Source organism: Nyctereutes procyonoides, unplaced genomic scaffold (genome assembly GCF_905146905.1).
Source record: "Nyctereutes procyonoides isolate TBG_1078 unplaced genomic scaffold, NYPRO_anot_genome, whole genome shotgun sequence".
Classification (NCBI taxonomy): domain Eukaryota; kingdom Metazoa; phylum Chordata; class Mammalia; order Carnivora; family Canidae; genus Nyctereutes; species Nyctereutes procyonoides.
The window spans coordinates 38097515-38111385 of NW_026575139.1; the positions used below are offsets into that span (position 1 = coordinate 38097515).

At 40.7% G+C, this 13871-nt stretch overlaps 1 protein-coding gene across 4 annotated transcripts in view; it reads right to left on the reverse strand.

Moving 5' to 3' along the window:
• DAAM1 (dishevelled associated activator of morphogenesis 1) overlaps positions 1-13871 on the reverse strand; it is a 167351-nt gene that overhangs the window by 96824 nt on the left and 56656 nt on the right. For all 4 annotated transcript variants that reach the window (XM_055304525.1, XM_055304527.1, XM_055304528.1 and 1 more), the window contains exon 2: positions 4502-4721. In XM_055304525.1, the coding sequence (XP_055160500.1) occupies positions 4502-4684 (183 nt within the window). In that variant the 5' untranslated portion in view covers positions 4685-4721. The remainder of the gene's footprint in view (positions 1-4501; positions 4722-13871) is intronic.

Here is a 13871-nt window from a genome sequence, read left to right on the forward strand (position 1 = left end):
AAGAACTTTAAAAGGCTGTAGAAAGACCATAGCTAAATCTTATTTGATGCGAACAGTGTTGAGTCTCAGATTGGTTATGCTTAGAATTTGTGGCTGAAGCAAAAGACAAAGCAGAAAAAAATGGGGCAAGAAAGTGGGAGAAGTAATACAGGGAAAAAAAAAGGATTAATGCTTGAAAGACATAAAATACATAGTTAGCAGAGATTATACAAACCCTTAACTGAATATTTTTTAAAATATATCAAATCAGTTAAAAATTGTTAGCATAGAGACTATTTCTATTTCTAGACTATTTCACAAAAATAGTTTAAAAATTTCCAAATTACATATCCTCAGTTCTCCAGGAGCTACTGAACAGCTTTGAAATCAGCAGGTTAATCTGTAAGAGGTAATAACAACGTTGGCAAAGATGGGGTCAAACTGGAACCCTCACACACTGCAGGTGGGAATGTAAAATGGAATAGTCAGTTTGGAAAACAGTCTGGCAATTCCTCAAAAGGTAAACATTATGTTACCATAGGGCCCAGAAATTTCACTCTTAGGTCTATACCATGAGAGCTGAAAATATATTTTCATGCAAAAACTTATATATGAATATACTTTACAGCATTATTAATAATAGCTGAAGACTGGCAAAAACCCAAACATCCATCAATGATGAATGGATAAACAAAATATGGTATGTTCCTACAGTGAAGTATTATCCAACCGTGAAAGGAAATGAAGTACTGACATACAACATGGATAAACTCAAAAGATTATGCTGAGTGAAAGAAGCCAGTCACAAAGGGCCACATATGATTCCATTTGTATGAAATGCCCAGAATAGGCAAATTCACAGAAACAGAAGTAGATTAGAGGTAGCCAGGGGATGGCTGAATTGGGGAGAAATGAGGCTTAACAGTTAATAGGTAAGGGAGTCATGAAACCATTCTAAAATTTATTGTGATTATTACTGCACAACTTGTGAATATACTAAAAGCCACTGAGTTATATACTGTAAATAGGTGAATTATATAGTCTGTAAATTAGAACTCAATAAAGCTGTTTTTGAAAGAAAAGACAAGCAGGGTTTTGGACTGGGACCTCCAGGAACCAATACATCCTGAAACTGGAAGTAGTCTGATTCCACTGCCTGTGGGCAGGTGCTCCTCGCTAACCACCTTCTTTACAGATCCTCACAGCTGACCTCCCATTCAGGTTTGCTTTATTTATGAGATGATAAGGCTACAGTAAGCAATTCTGCAAGCAACCTACTGAGTACCACTCTTAAAGTGGGAGGCCATTGTGTCATCAGAAAAGGCAAAGGAAACCAGCTTACAACAACCGGCTTTGATAAGATGCTTTCCGACAGATAGAGGTAAAATGCCCTGCAAGTTAGGACTCACTCTGGCTCACTCACAGTAAGCAGATTATCTTTCAAGAAAAGGAAAAACCTGGGATATCTGCTTAGGGTGTTGTGCTCAGGAAATACCTGAATTACTTTCCATTCCTCTCATTGCATTAGGATGTAGGGTATAAAGCATTTAATAGACACTAGGCTTTTTAAAGAAGTCATCTTCTTTACAGCAACCCTATCGGAGTGATGGTATTATCTCCATTTTATAGGCAAGGCAATAAACTTAAATTCCAACCTGTGGTGAAAGAAGTCACCACAGGTTGCAGAGTGATCTGAAGCCACAGGCCATGCCTCTTCATCTGACTCTCCTCTTCCCCACATGGCCTCCCTTTCCTGTGCATAGGCAGAGGCAGAACTTCTTCTGTGAACACTCAAGAGAACCCAGAACAGAAATTTCCAGTGGCTTTGAACCCACCTCTCTTACCCCAGGACACCCCTGGCCATTGGATGGATTTGTGGTCTAAGTCCCCAAAGTCAGAAATAGACAGAAATCCATCCGTCACTCACCAGGACAGATACAAACCTCAACATAATTTGTTTTCCAATGGTTTCAGCTTAAAGTCCTGGTTTGGCATTGGCTTTTTAACAACTAACAGCTGTAGGCAATTTTCACACAGAATAAAGACATCAATAAGGCAGAGAATGGAATTTTCTCCCTTATGAATACAGAACAATGAGCCGTCTTCAAGATGAACATGGAGCTGCCACCACACAGGCTCTGGCTTAGGTCTCATTTTGAGAGTCTGATAGAATACAATTAAAAAGACAGTGGAAAAAAAAAAAGACAGTGGATATGGATGCTTTGAGTGTACTAGGTTCTGCCCACCAGCTCCACTACCACTAAGAAGTCTTTCATCTATCAACAACATCTATCTCCTTAGGTTGACTTTTGGTTTTAAAATACTTTAAGTGGGAAATAAAACCAAGCCTGTGAATACATCATTTTTGCCCTTCTTGATAGCCATCACGGTAGATGATTCAGTGCCTGTCCCTGGAAGAGGGCTATGTGTCCTCCCTCCTCCTCCCCATCCCTACCTCCCATGACCTCAGGATTGGCCATGCAATTTGTGGTGCCAGCCTCTACAGAAGGATGATCTATCCTTACCCTATGAACTCAGGAGTGGCCTTGTAACTTTTATTGGCCAAAGAAATGGGGGCAGAAGTGACATTTCTAAGCCTGAGGTTAGAGCCTGCTAGCAGTTCACCATGTCTCTACTCCCTCTTCCCTCAGGCCTGGGTCTTGGATGAAAGATGGTGAGGAACAGAACCACAGTAGCCCCACAGTGGACACGCAGCACTAGCAAGTGATAAGCTACAGCAGTTTGTAACCTCTAAGGCTTTGCTATCATGGAATGAACTAGGTTAAGATGCCTGAGACAGCCATTAACACCGATCCCCTCACTTCTTGTCTCACCTTCAATTGTTCCTCACAGCTTACCTCCTCCAGAAAGTCTTCCCTGACCATCTCATCACTACGTCCTACACTCCAAAACACATCTACCCACAATCTCTGCAGAGGTAGGTTGTGCTTCTTCCTTTAGTGGTGTTATAAACCTGTACGGGTCTCCTTTTGCTACTGAAACTATCAGCTATTTAGGAGCAGGTTCTAGTTTTCCATGTTGAGCCTCCTGATTAACACCTAGAACAGAGTCCCTGCATGCAGGGGCAGGAGAGGAAAGAGATTCTTTAAACATTGAAAGTATCCATCAACATCATAAAATACAAATATGCTGCCAAGAGCCCAACCAATTCTAGTTGGTAATAGGCCCATTAATCCACTCAGGAGACCAGAACTCAAATATCAGCTCCATAGTATTCTCTCATGGGCTTATGTCACACAATAAGCTTATGGGTACATTCTGGCCTAGAAGAGCTGAGTGACCCACTCCGTTCAGATATTAGCCCTGGAGGGCAGTAACAAAGCCTTCGTTACTTTGTTGACTCAAGAGTCATGCAAAATGATTGCACTCTCTAATATCTGTTGAATGATATAAATGGTCTGATTAGAACTAACTCCATTACAAAATGACAATGGTGATAAAGGGAGGATGGAGTACTCATATTACATTTATTGAGCACCTAACGAGGGCCAGGCATTGGGCCATTGCCACTATTTATTATTCATAGATATTACATCAAACCAGGAAGAGGCATTATTTTTTTTCTCACTTTCCAGAAAACAGGCTTATTTGCTTTTTCCATACTTACACAGATAATAAAGTCAGAACAGTAATTTGAACCAAGGTCTTCCTAATCCCCATGCCAGTACCCCTTAAAGTATGCCATAATATCCCCTAAAACAGAATGGAAAGAAACACTACCTCAGAAGTGTTTCAAGCAGAAAGTACACAGGGAAAGGCTAAATAAGCTACAGAGAGCACTTACATCTTTTGATGAATGGATCCTATACCAGATATATCTTTTTTTATTATTATTATTGGAGTTCAATTTACCAACATATAGCATAACACCCAGTGCTCATCCCATCAAGTGCCCCCCCCTCAGTGCCCGTCATCCAGTCACCCCAGATATATCTCTCACTTCAGTATAGTGCATTCTAAAACATGATAGGATCTACAAAAAGTTTCCCACAACAGTTATTACTGCAATCCTGTCATTAGGCTAAATAATCATACTGTACTTAAATAATAATGTCTTTCATCAAAGGAACAAGGAAAGGAGGAAGAGTATGACTAATTTTTAAAATGACATGAATACTCTACACTGAGAATAGGAGTGGAGAAAGCATTACGGAATTGTGGAAGGTGTGAAGCAGATGAGGCAATTATTTATGCACACAATATAGACTCCGACTGGGATGGAGAGGAATAGAGCAACTTAGGATGTAGTTCTGCCACATATTTGAAGACCTAAAGCTCTAAATCCCTACACTTTAAAGCAAAGCCCTTTGATGTAGTAATGCTGCCCTCTTCTTTCTCTTCCTCCAGAGAGCACCTCTCAGTGCTCACAGTTGGGGTGCCAACATAAAGGGGTCATTTCACTGAAGAAGGGCAAGCCCATGGCTAACCAAACCAAACCAAGCACTTCCTCTCCTCTTCCTGCTGGCTCCCACACACCTCAGGAAGGAAGGTGGGGACTCACCACGAGTTCACTGAACATGACGTCCAGCTCCTCCACAGGGGGCATGGGTAATGCTGGCTCCATGGTCTGAAGAGCAAAGTTGCTATCGTTTCGCAGCCGATAGGTGATTTCTGGGTGATCATTATTTCGGAAACAGCAAAAGATGAACGAAATCCCCCGTCCACCTCTCTTCCTTGGGGCCATGGCTGAATTCTGTTCTATTTCTTGAAGTAACTAAACTCTGTAAAAAAGAGGACATGATACAGTTAAGGGTGAAAAAATGGATAAAACTTTTGTTTTGTTTTAAGTCAGACCAATTCAAGAAAGAGACCTCTGTATTGGAAGCAGTTAATATACCCCTGTAGGGCACAAACAGGACAACCCTAAGAGGATTTGGAGCCCATTTGGGCAAAGAGCACATCCTTCTATTCACTTGTTGAATGTTTCCTGTGACCAACTGCTGAGCAAACAGTATATCCCTACCTCTCCATGCCACAGCGTATGTCCCAATCACATTGGTCATTCTTTGCCTAGCACATGCTCTTTCTTGCCAACCCATCTTGTTCTTTAACTCCCCTGCAAGAATGACCATCTTTTCCTTACTCACTAGGAATCTAGGATCTCTTACCCTTTAAAGTTTGATATCAATTGCTTCTTTTTAACCTTCCCAAAATAGAATTAATGATACGTATGCTAAGGCATATCTATCCATTCCAGTTCATATCACGTTCTAAGTTTCTTAAGAGAAATACCCTCCTGTTAGACCATGATTAGCTCCAAGTCAAGGGAAGGAACTGTACATCAAGCAACTTGGTGGCACTCATGTCCTGCAGAGTGCCAAGAAAGAAGGAGGCATTCAGTTACTGTTTATCATGTTGAATAATTTAAATTCCTAACAAAGGAAGAGTGACTTCACATGAGCTAGAAGAGTCAAGAGATTTTCAAAAAAAGATCAAATGAGTTCACCAATAGGGAGATGGTTATATTTCAGATAATAGAACACTGTGCACTCATTTTTAAAAAAGGCATCTGTATATATAGATATAACATGTTCAAGATGCTGTATTATATATATTCTACAAGATTACATGTTTAAAAGAATATATATATGTACTTATGAATATATGTAAGAAAGAGCTAATAGCAGTAGCCTCTAAAACAAAAATAGGGGATTGGAGAACTATTCATTTTCATTTTACACCCTTTTGAATTTGAATTTTCACCACAAAAATACATTTTTAATGATTATTTGGTTTTTTAAAAATTACAGTTATATGTATTGCCTTGGGAAAATTCCCAAGTTACACTGTCAGATGAAAAAAACAAAGAACGATGTGTACAACATGATGCCATATGGCTTTTTATTTTTTAACTTTTTAATTTTTATTTATTTATTTGAGATGGAGACAAAACAGAAGCAGCAGGGAGAGGGAGAAGCAGACTCCCTGCTCAGCAGGGAGCCCAACATGGGGCTCCATCCCAGGACCCTGAGATCATGACCTGAGCCAAAGGCAGATGCTTAACCAACTGAGCCATCCAGGTGCCCTAATATGACTTTTTAAAAACAATCTCATGCAATGATACAAACTCTGGTCAAAGTTTTCACAAATAACTATGATTTATAAATGCTTCTAGAGTCAAGATCTCTACTTACTCAAGGGATAATGGTCTCTGGAAACTGGCAACTAGAAGTCTTTGAGATGGGAAAGGGAAGGAAATGTAAAGAGCAAGGTGTCCCTCATGTAGCCCTACATGATGATCCAACTGGCTCTGGAATAAAGACTTAGCTGAGACATCCAATATCCCAATCTGTTGAAGCATGCATCTCCTGGCCGAAAGTGTACTTGTGCAAGGTCATAGGAGACAATATGCAGTACCTGGGGTTCCTTTGGTAAATGTGTGTTAACACCTATTTTATACCAGGCAGTATAAGCACCTAAAGATACATAAATGAAATGGGTCACTAGGAGCTTATAATCTGGTGGGAGAGAACAGTATACCAAAGAGGTATAACAAAGGTAATATGGCATATCATACCAGTAAGTGCTATGTAATCAAACAGAAAGTACACAGTGAAGAATCTAGAAATGTTAATTTTTATGATATGTAAAATAAAAAATAGGCATACAATGTCCCATTTATGTAAAATATACATCTAGGAATAGAAAAAAAGGACCAGAGAAATGCACCAAAATGTGAGCCAACAGTTAGCTTGTATCAAATGTATGGCTTACTTTTTTAAAAAATGAAAAACTTCCCAAGTTGTTGTCACAATGAAGACATACTACTTTTACAATAAGATGGATTAAAAAAAAAAACACTCTGATTGTTTATATGACAGATGGAAGGAGGGAAATGTGTATGCAAAAATGTTCTTTTCAAAAATACCCAAGTTATGATGATCCATACTCCAACTTCTCAAACTAACTGAGGTGAAGGACTAGTTGCTTTCCTTCCAATCTGTTAGAAACATTTTTTGTCAACTATAATGCAAATAGCTCAGCAAACAGCTACAACATTTTCTCTCAGTGCACAATTCTTGTATTCTTTGTTAACCAGCAAGGGTAGGCAGCAATAGCACTGAGGTACACCAGAGGATGGGAGTTAAGACTTACTAGCTCATCAAAATAGAACTGTTAATGTTTGTCTCCAATGTACATTCTCAGGGCAGGAACCATATCCCCCTTGGTAGGCAGGCCAGAGTTCTGCACACCTTGTCACTCAACTGTCAGTAAAATGAAGAGAGACTGCTCAAGAACTATTGTCAAGGTCCACGTGACTACGTGCCTCTGTATGGGGGGAAGGAGGTAGTGTTTAGGTTGTTAGAAGATGCATGGGGTGGGGAAGGGCCAGAGAAATTAGGTAAGAGCCAGCCCAAGGAGGGTTATATGGTCCATGCTCAACTTTCAAGTTCATTTCCAGGCAGTCTTGCTAACCTACCTAGTTGAATGTGGTCTAGGCCCTCTTAGCTTTTGTAAACCCTCTCAGGCATAACCAACAGTTCAAGTAATTTGTAGTCTGGGTCTTACTTCCTCTATTGATTCAACTCCATGAGAAAAAGCACCCACAACCTGTGTCAGCACCTCATACACATAAGAGTAGGACCAAAGTATGTGGGAAACAGAGAGAAACTTTACTTTGCACTTTATAGGTTGTTTCACTTAAACCCAAGTTATATTACATTCTGGCCATATTGAGGTGGGGTGCATAGGAAACACTGAGATCAGTCTCCTCTTATCTCTCATCTGAATGATTACAACAGTTCTTCAATTCTTCTCCTTGGCCCATGATTCCCCAGTCTAGAGGTTGACAAACCTTTTCTGTAAAGGGCCAGATAGTAAATATTTTAGGGTTTGCAGGCCCTTAAGCCTCTGTCACAACTAGTTAACCCTGCCATTTTATTATGAAAGCAGCCACAGACACCTCTAAAACATGGGCATGCCTGTGTGCCGATAAAACTTTATTGTGGATAGTGAAATCTGAATTTCATATAACTTTCTCATGTCACAAAATATTCTTTAGTTCATGGGTCATTCTTTTTAAAATTTTTTTTATTACTTAAAAATGTGAAAAACATTCTTAGCTCATGGGTCATACAAAAATAGGTGGTGTGCCCATGAAAGCCCATGGGTTGAAAGTCACCAACAGCTGCTCTACTCCATTACATTCACCATTTAATTCATTAAGTCAAAAGTCTGTTGAGTAGTCAGGTGCCTGACTGTCTCAGTCATAGAGTATGAGAATCTTGATCTCAGGGTCATAAATTCAAGCACCATGTTGGATGTTAGAGATTACTATAAATAAATAAAAATAAATAAATAAACAAACAGTTAAAAAAAAGACTTGTTCAATACTGATTATGTGTTATTTTTTAAGGAAAGGGGGTCGAAAATGAGATGATGTAGCCTTCAGAGAGTTTTGGAAAAGTTATTTGTTTTGGAAAAGATATGAAAGAAAAAGAAAAACAAGTACACTAAACTGTAACTATTAATTTTAGTTAGCATTACAGGGAATGCAAAAAATGAAAGAAAATGGTGCCGGGGGCGGGAGGTGGTGGTGGTGCGTGGAGACAGTGACTTTTAATACTGTGATCACAGACAGCCTCTCCAGAGAGGGCATTTAAGCTGAGACCTAATGGGTAAATGGAACTAGTCCTGCAAAGTACTGGGGGAAGAGGATTCCAGGCAGAAGGAGTATGTGCAGAAGTTCAGAGCAGGTGGAGAACTTGGCACATCTGAGTCAGAGAAAGAAGACCACTGTGGCTGGGGCATAGCAAATAATGAAGGTGTTAAGAGAGAAGCATCTAGGAAGGGGAGGGGCCCAGACCCCAAGGCCTTGTCCACTGGAGTGAGGAGTCTGGGACTTATTCTCGGCACATAATAAATCTGATTGTGTCACTCAGCTCTTCAGTGTCTTCTGGACACAGTCCAGCTTCCGGCATAGACTAGAAGAACCTCCACGGCCTAGCCCTTGCCTACCTTATTTTCTACCCTCGTCTCCTGGCACCATGAACACCTCCCCCCGACCCCGCCCCTGGCAGCATGTGCACATAGTATCCAACACTGACAGGAATCACACTTCTGCGCCCATACATTCACAGTTCCCTCGGCCTAGGAGGCTCTTTTTCTTCTGTACCTATCTTCCACTCACCATTCAAGACCCACTCAAATATTACTATCCTAATGGGCCTTTAGTTTCCCAGAGATGGTCAACCTCTCTTTCCACAGCTCAAGCACCATATATACATGGTTGAGTGTTTTTGGGTTGTCTGGATTTTTTTTTTTTAATTCACGTGTTTTCCCCACTAGACTATGAAACAGAGACTAAGTTTCATTCACTCTCTGGCACATGGTATATTCTCAATAAATGTTTGTTAAATGCAAAAACAAATACCTAAGTGAACAGATGGTCTTGTCTCTGAACTTTAGGGTTGTGTGACTGGGTGTTCTTCCCACAGTTGCCAGCAGATCTGTTTTTCACAAATGCCAAGACATTTAAAGTCAATCACATCACCAAGGGCTCCTTAGCCACTTCTCAAGCTTTCAGATGCTGACAGTAACTTCACAAACAGACTTCATCCTGCAGCTTCCCTCAGGCGGGGAGCTTCTTTCTAGCTGAACTAGCTGGTGCTTGGTTTTTCCACCCACCCTCAAAAGTAAGCTCCATGGGAAAGAGACCCGCTGATAGAATCTTTTCCCCATTCCTTACATTCAATAAACACTTTACCCCAAGAAAGTATTTACTTCCTCAGCTATCATAGCTGAACTTCAATAAGCCAGACACAGAATTAGGTGCTAGAGACACAGACAAAGAAAATTCAGATTCAGGGTGATCACAGCCTAGTTGAGAAATTTAGGGAGCAGCTAAGTTGCTAACTCTATCCAACGAAGAGGGAATGCAGTTACTGAAACCTGGGGCCTATGCTTCCACATCTTGGCCCCTTTTTAATCAGATCAGCCTGAGGGAAAGAACTAATTCCACCATGACAGCTGGGCCCTCAACCAGAACACATCTTCTAATCTCAGCTGCTGGCACCATTGCAGAGGGGAAGAAGTCACCTCTGGGACATCCAAAATGCAATCCATCTATAACATTACAGATGACTATTGCTATGCCATGCACAAGGAAGCAATTAAAAAGCTACTTAAGATTCTGGAGCAGGTGCATTTTGCTTAGCAAAGAATAAGAAATTTAATCCATCTGTGGTCTAGCTTGAAGTCAGAGTCATTTGTACTGCTCTTTAACAAAACAAACAAGACTTGCAATGTGCTAACGGTCAAAAAATGAGGGCCAAATTTTCGGGAATATAGATGATGATGATGATAACGATGATATAAAACACTGGAGAACTTACAGTCTCCAAGAAAACCTTCCTTAACAGTTTTCTTTGATAATGCCAACACATATGTGATATGTAAGGTTTGTTTTCCACCAAGCAACACAATATTGGTACCTAATGTATGGGGTAAACTTGAAAGTCACGTTGACAGAAAAAGACGCATACATCTTTCTAATTGCTTTATCAGGGACTTTTGCTACACATTGATAATGATGGCTGTCCACACTAGGGATACTCTCACTGGCCAAGTCACCAAGGTTCTCCTCCAACCAAAGTGGTTACAGGGAAATAACTTAGATCCTGAAGAAGGGAGAAAGGAGAGACTGGGAGTTCCTGCCAGTCACCACCTTGGTCAGACAGTTGAGAGCTTCTTGTATGCACTGGCCACATGTGGTAGGGGGACCATAGACACCATAATCCACTTCTATTTTTTTAATCAAGACAGTATTTCACATTTAATTCTCCAATTTTAATTGCAATATTAAAATACTGTCATCATTTCTTCATTGTAAATGATCTCTGGAATTTCTCAAACAATGTCACAGACATGAAAGGAAGGAAAAGCAAAACAAACAAACAAAGTATGCCCTAAGATTAACTTTAAAGAGAATGGTTGGGGAACCCTCTGCTTTAATTGCCATACCTCTTGTTTTCAGAGCTGCAATTTGCCCCACATTTTGCAATTTTCCAAAAGGCCCTGACATGTACTTTTGTTTTCAACATGATAACATTAACCCAAATTCTCTTATCAAGAAGAATGTGAAAAGAAAAAAACCGCTTTGCTTCTTTCCTTGGCCATCTCTCTCCCCTCTCACATTCCTCATGTCTGGTTTCATTTCCCAAGCACACCAGATGCCAAATACTATTTGGAGCTTTAAAAAAATCATGGGATACAGCCTAAAGGTTGTAGAAGTGTTTGAAAGGGGATGTGTTTTCCTTGCAAGTTTCAATATCTTCTCCACCAGGAAACGGAAAGGGCGTTTCTCAGTAAGTGTGTCCAGTGGAGGGCCAGCCCTTTCCACACACTCGGTCCCAGAAGGATGTTCTAACAGAACACTTCTGGAAGTGGCTTTTGGAAATACACCCTGCAGTCAATCCCCTCAGCCACTGGCTTTCCTGAGGAAAGAGGAAGACAATACAAGTATCCCACCACTGATGAGAACACCAAAACCCAAACATTCAAAAAAGCCACTGGTACGCTGAAAACACTCTCTGCTCCACTGCCTTAACCAGGATAGTGAATGCAAAGCACTCTCCCTCCTCTGTGTCCACTCCACGTTGGTGTAGGCAGGGGATGTGCACAAAGTAGAAGCCAGAACTTGTCCCATTCCTTCCCCACTTCCTCCCCAGATAAGGGATGAAGGAACCCAAGTGAAGTCCATGCACACCCTCAAGCCAGACCAAGCCTCAACCAGCACATAATTAAGTCTTCCTTACAAGCCCAAGTCAGACTCCTGCCAGAAAACATCCCCCCTCTTCATGTAAAGAGCAAAGGAGAGATGGACCTCCAGTTTTCACCCTAAAAAGCTGGCAATGACTGTTCTGTCATGACTCAATACTTTAACCATGAGTTGAGGACATAAATCCCTAAAGCCAATACAACCCGGTTCACGAGTTAGCAAGCTTGTGTTGTTCACGTGACAGAAACCAGTCTGGAAGCCAGGACATCTCGTCTTGATCCTCTGGGAGAAGGGCCAAACCAAAAGTGTCATTGGAGCTCCCCACCAAAGCATAGCCTTGCCAGACAGCCTGTGCCCTTGGGCCTGCCAACCTGTTGCTAGTCTGTGAGTTAGGTCAATAAACAAATTTACACGAAGCCGAAAAGAAATGCAAACTGTTTTCCACCTTTAGGTTTCTATCTTCAGTGCCTCTAAAGGATCCACTTAGATTGTACAAAGACAAATTTAAAGGAAGGATTATACAAACATAGGAAGCTACAACTCAGTGGCCAGTTGTGTCACATCAAAGCTCTCACTCTTCCAAGAAGCCAAGTTTTGCTCTTTCACAGACAGGTAAAACAAGCAACTTTCCTGAATCACCTAGCAGTTCTTTCAGGAAGAACAGGAGGAGACATCACAGTCACCAGAGGAGAGTACTTATACATTGCAAGGCACCAACAACTGCCTGTACCATATGCGCTCTGGACCTCTGCTGACCCCATGGAAGTGGCCCCTGAAGTCAGAGTCTTCACTTCTATAGGCAAACGTCGTGCCTCTTAAAAAACGCCTCCCTGCCACCATGAGCACACTTCACGTACGTCAGGTTTCAGACCTTACCAAACAAATAGCTAAGGCTTTGGTGCTATCTACACAAAAAATCTAAGTGATGTTATAAACTCTTGCCTAAAAACAAGTAGATTATAACTCATTTGTTGGAATCTTCTCACAAGTGAAATAATTCTGGCAAATTCTAAGAAAGAAGAGGTTCAATAGGTATACACTTAGTTTTAACAACCATGATTTCCAGATCTTCAAGTAAAGCTGAATATGATTTAGAAAAAATAAACCAGAGGTACTCTGGGCCCAGGACTCACAATGCCACCCTCATAGTAATATTAAGTTCCTCTCCCCACAAGGACCCTTGGAAAAGTGAGCACTGTTATGAACCCTCACAGCCCCCAAACCAGATGCTATCAATCTTATTCCCTCTCAAATACCATAACTACGTTTTATCATCAAGGTATCTCATTGCCAAATAGATATAATTTTTACTTGTACACAGGCCTTTACAGAGAATAATGTCCACTGGCATCCTAGGGAAACTACTGTTCTCTGAACTAAAAATAAAGAAATAAAAGCTTGCCTAGAGGGCTTTATATGTTCATGTTTACTGTAAAAAAAACTTAAAACTCACTAATTACCCTCCTCTGTTCATGTTCTTCTGACTACTTTTATGCCAAGATTAATATAATTGCAACAAGAGAAAATGAAACACCATGTAGAACAAAAGTTCTTGGTTAAACTTAGCCTCATTCTCTGGTAACTATTAAGAAACCCCCATCTTTCTCATGGAAAATGTCTGTGCTTTTCAGTTAGGGAAAAACTAATGAACAGACAACATGACACAGGCAGCCGTGGAAACCTGACCCGGGTTCAAATAGCAGCTCACCCACTTCTTTCCTGGAGGAACTGTAGGAAAGACTTCAACATCCAAAAGTCCTCTATAAATGTCTGATGGATTTTGAGTGGACATTACAAAGGGAAGTGAGAACTACATTAAAAAGTTGGGAGGAGGATTTATATTTGTTAACTACTGTTTGGTGGCAATGTGTTAACCAGATTCCTTTCTCGGACATTCCTGTGTGTATCAGCAGAACAAATTCCTGGAATGAGGCTGGTTTCATCTCTACAGGGCAGTTGTCATCACTAAATCAAGGACTCTGCAGGTTAGTCAGCTTATCTGCAAATTGTGGGAAATTCTCAGAGAGTTTTAGGGGCAACATGAGAAAAGGCACTCAAAAAAGTCTTTGCTTTCCTGTATATTTTGAGGCATTCGACAGATTAAGGATTTCAATCCAACCACTTACACAAGAATACCACATAGCACACCTGA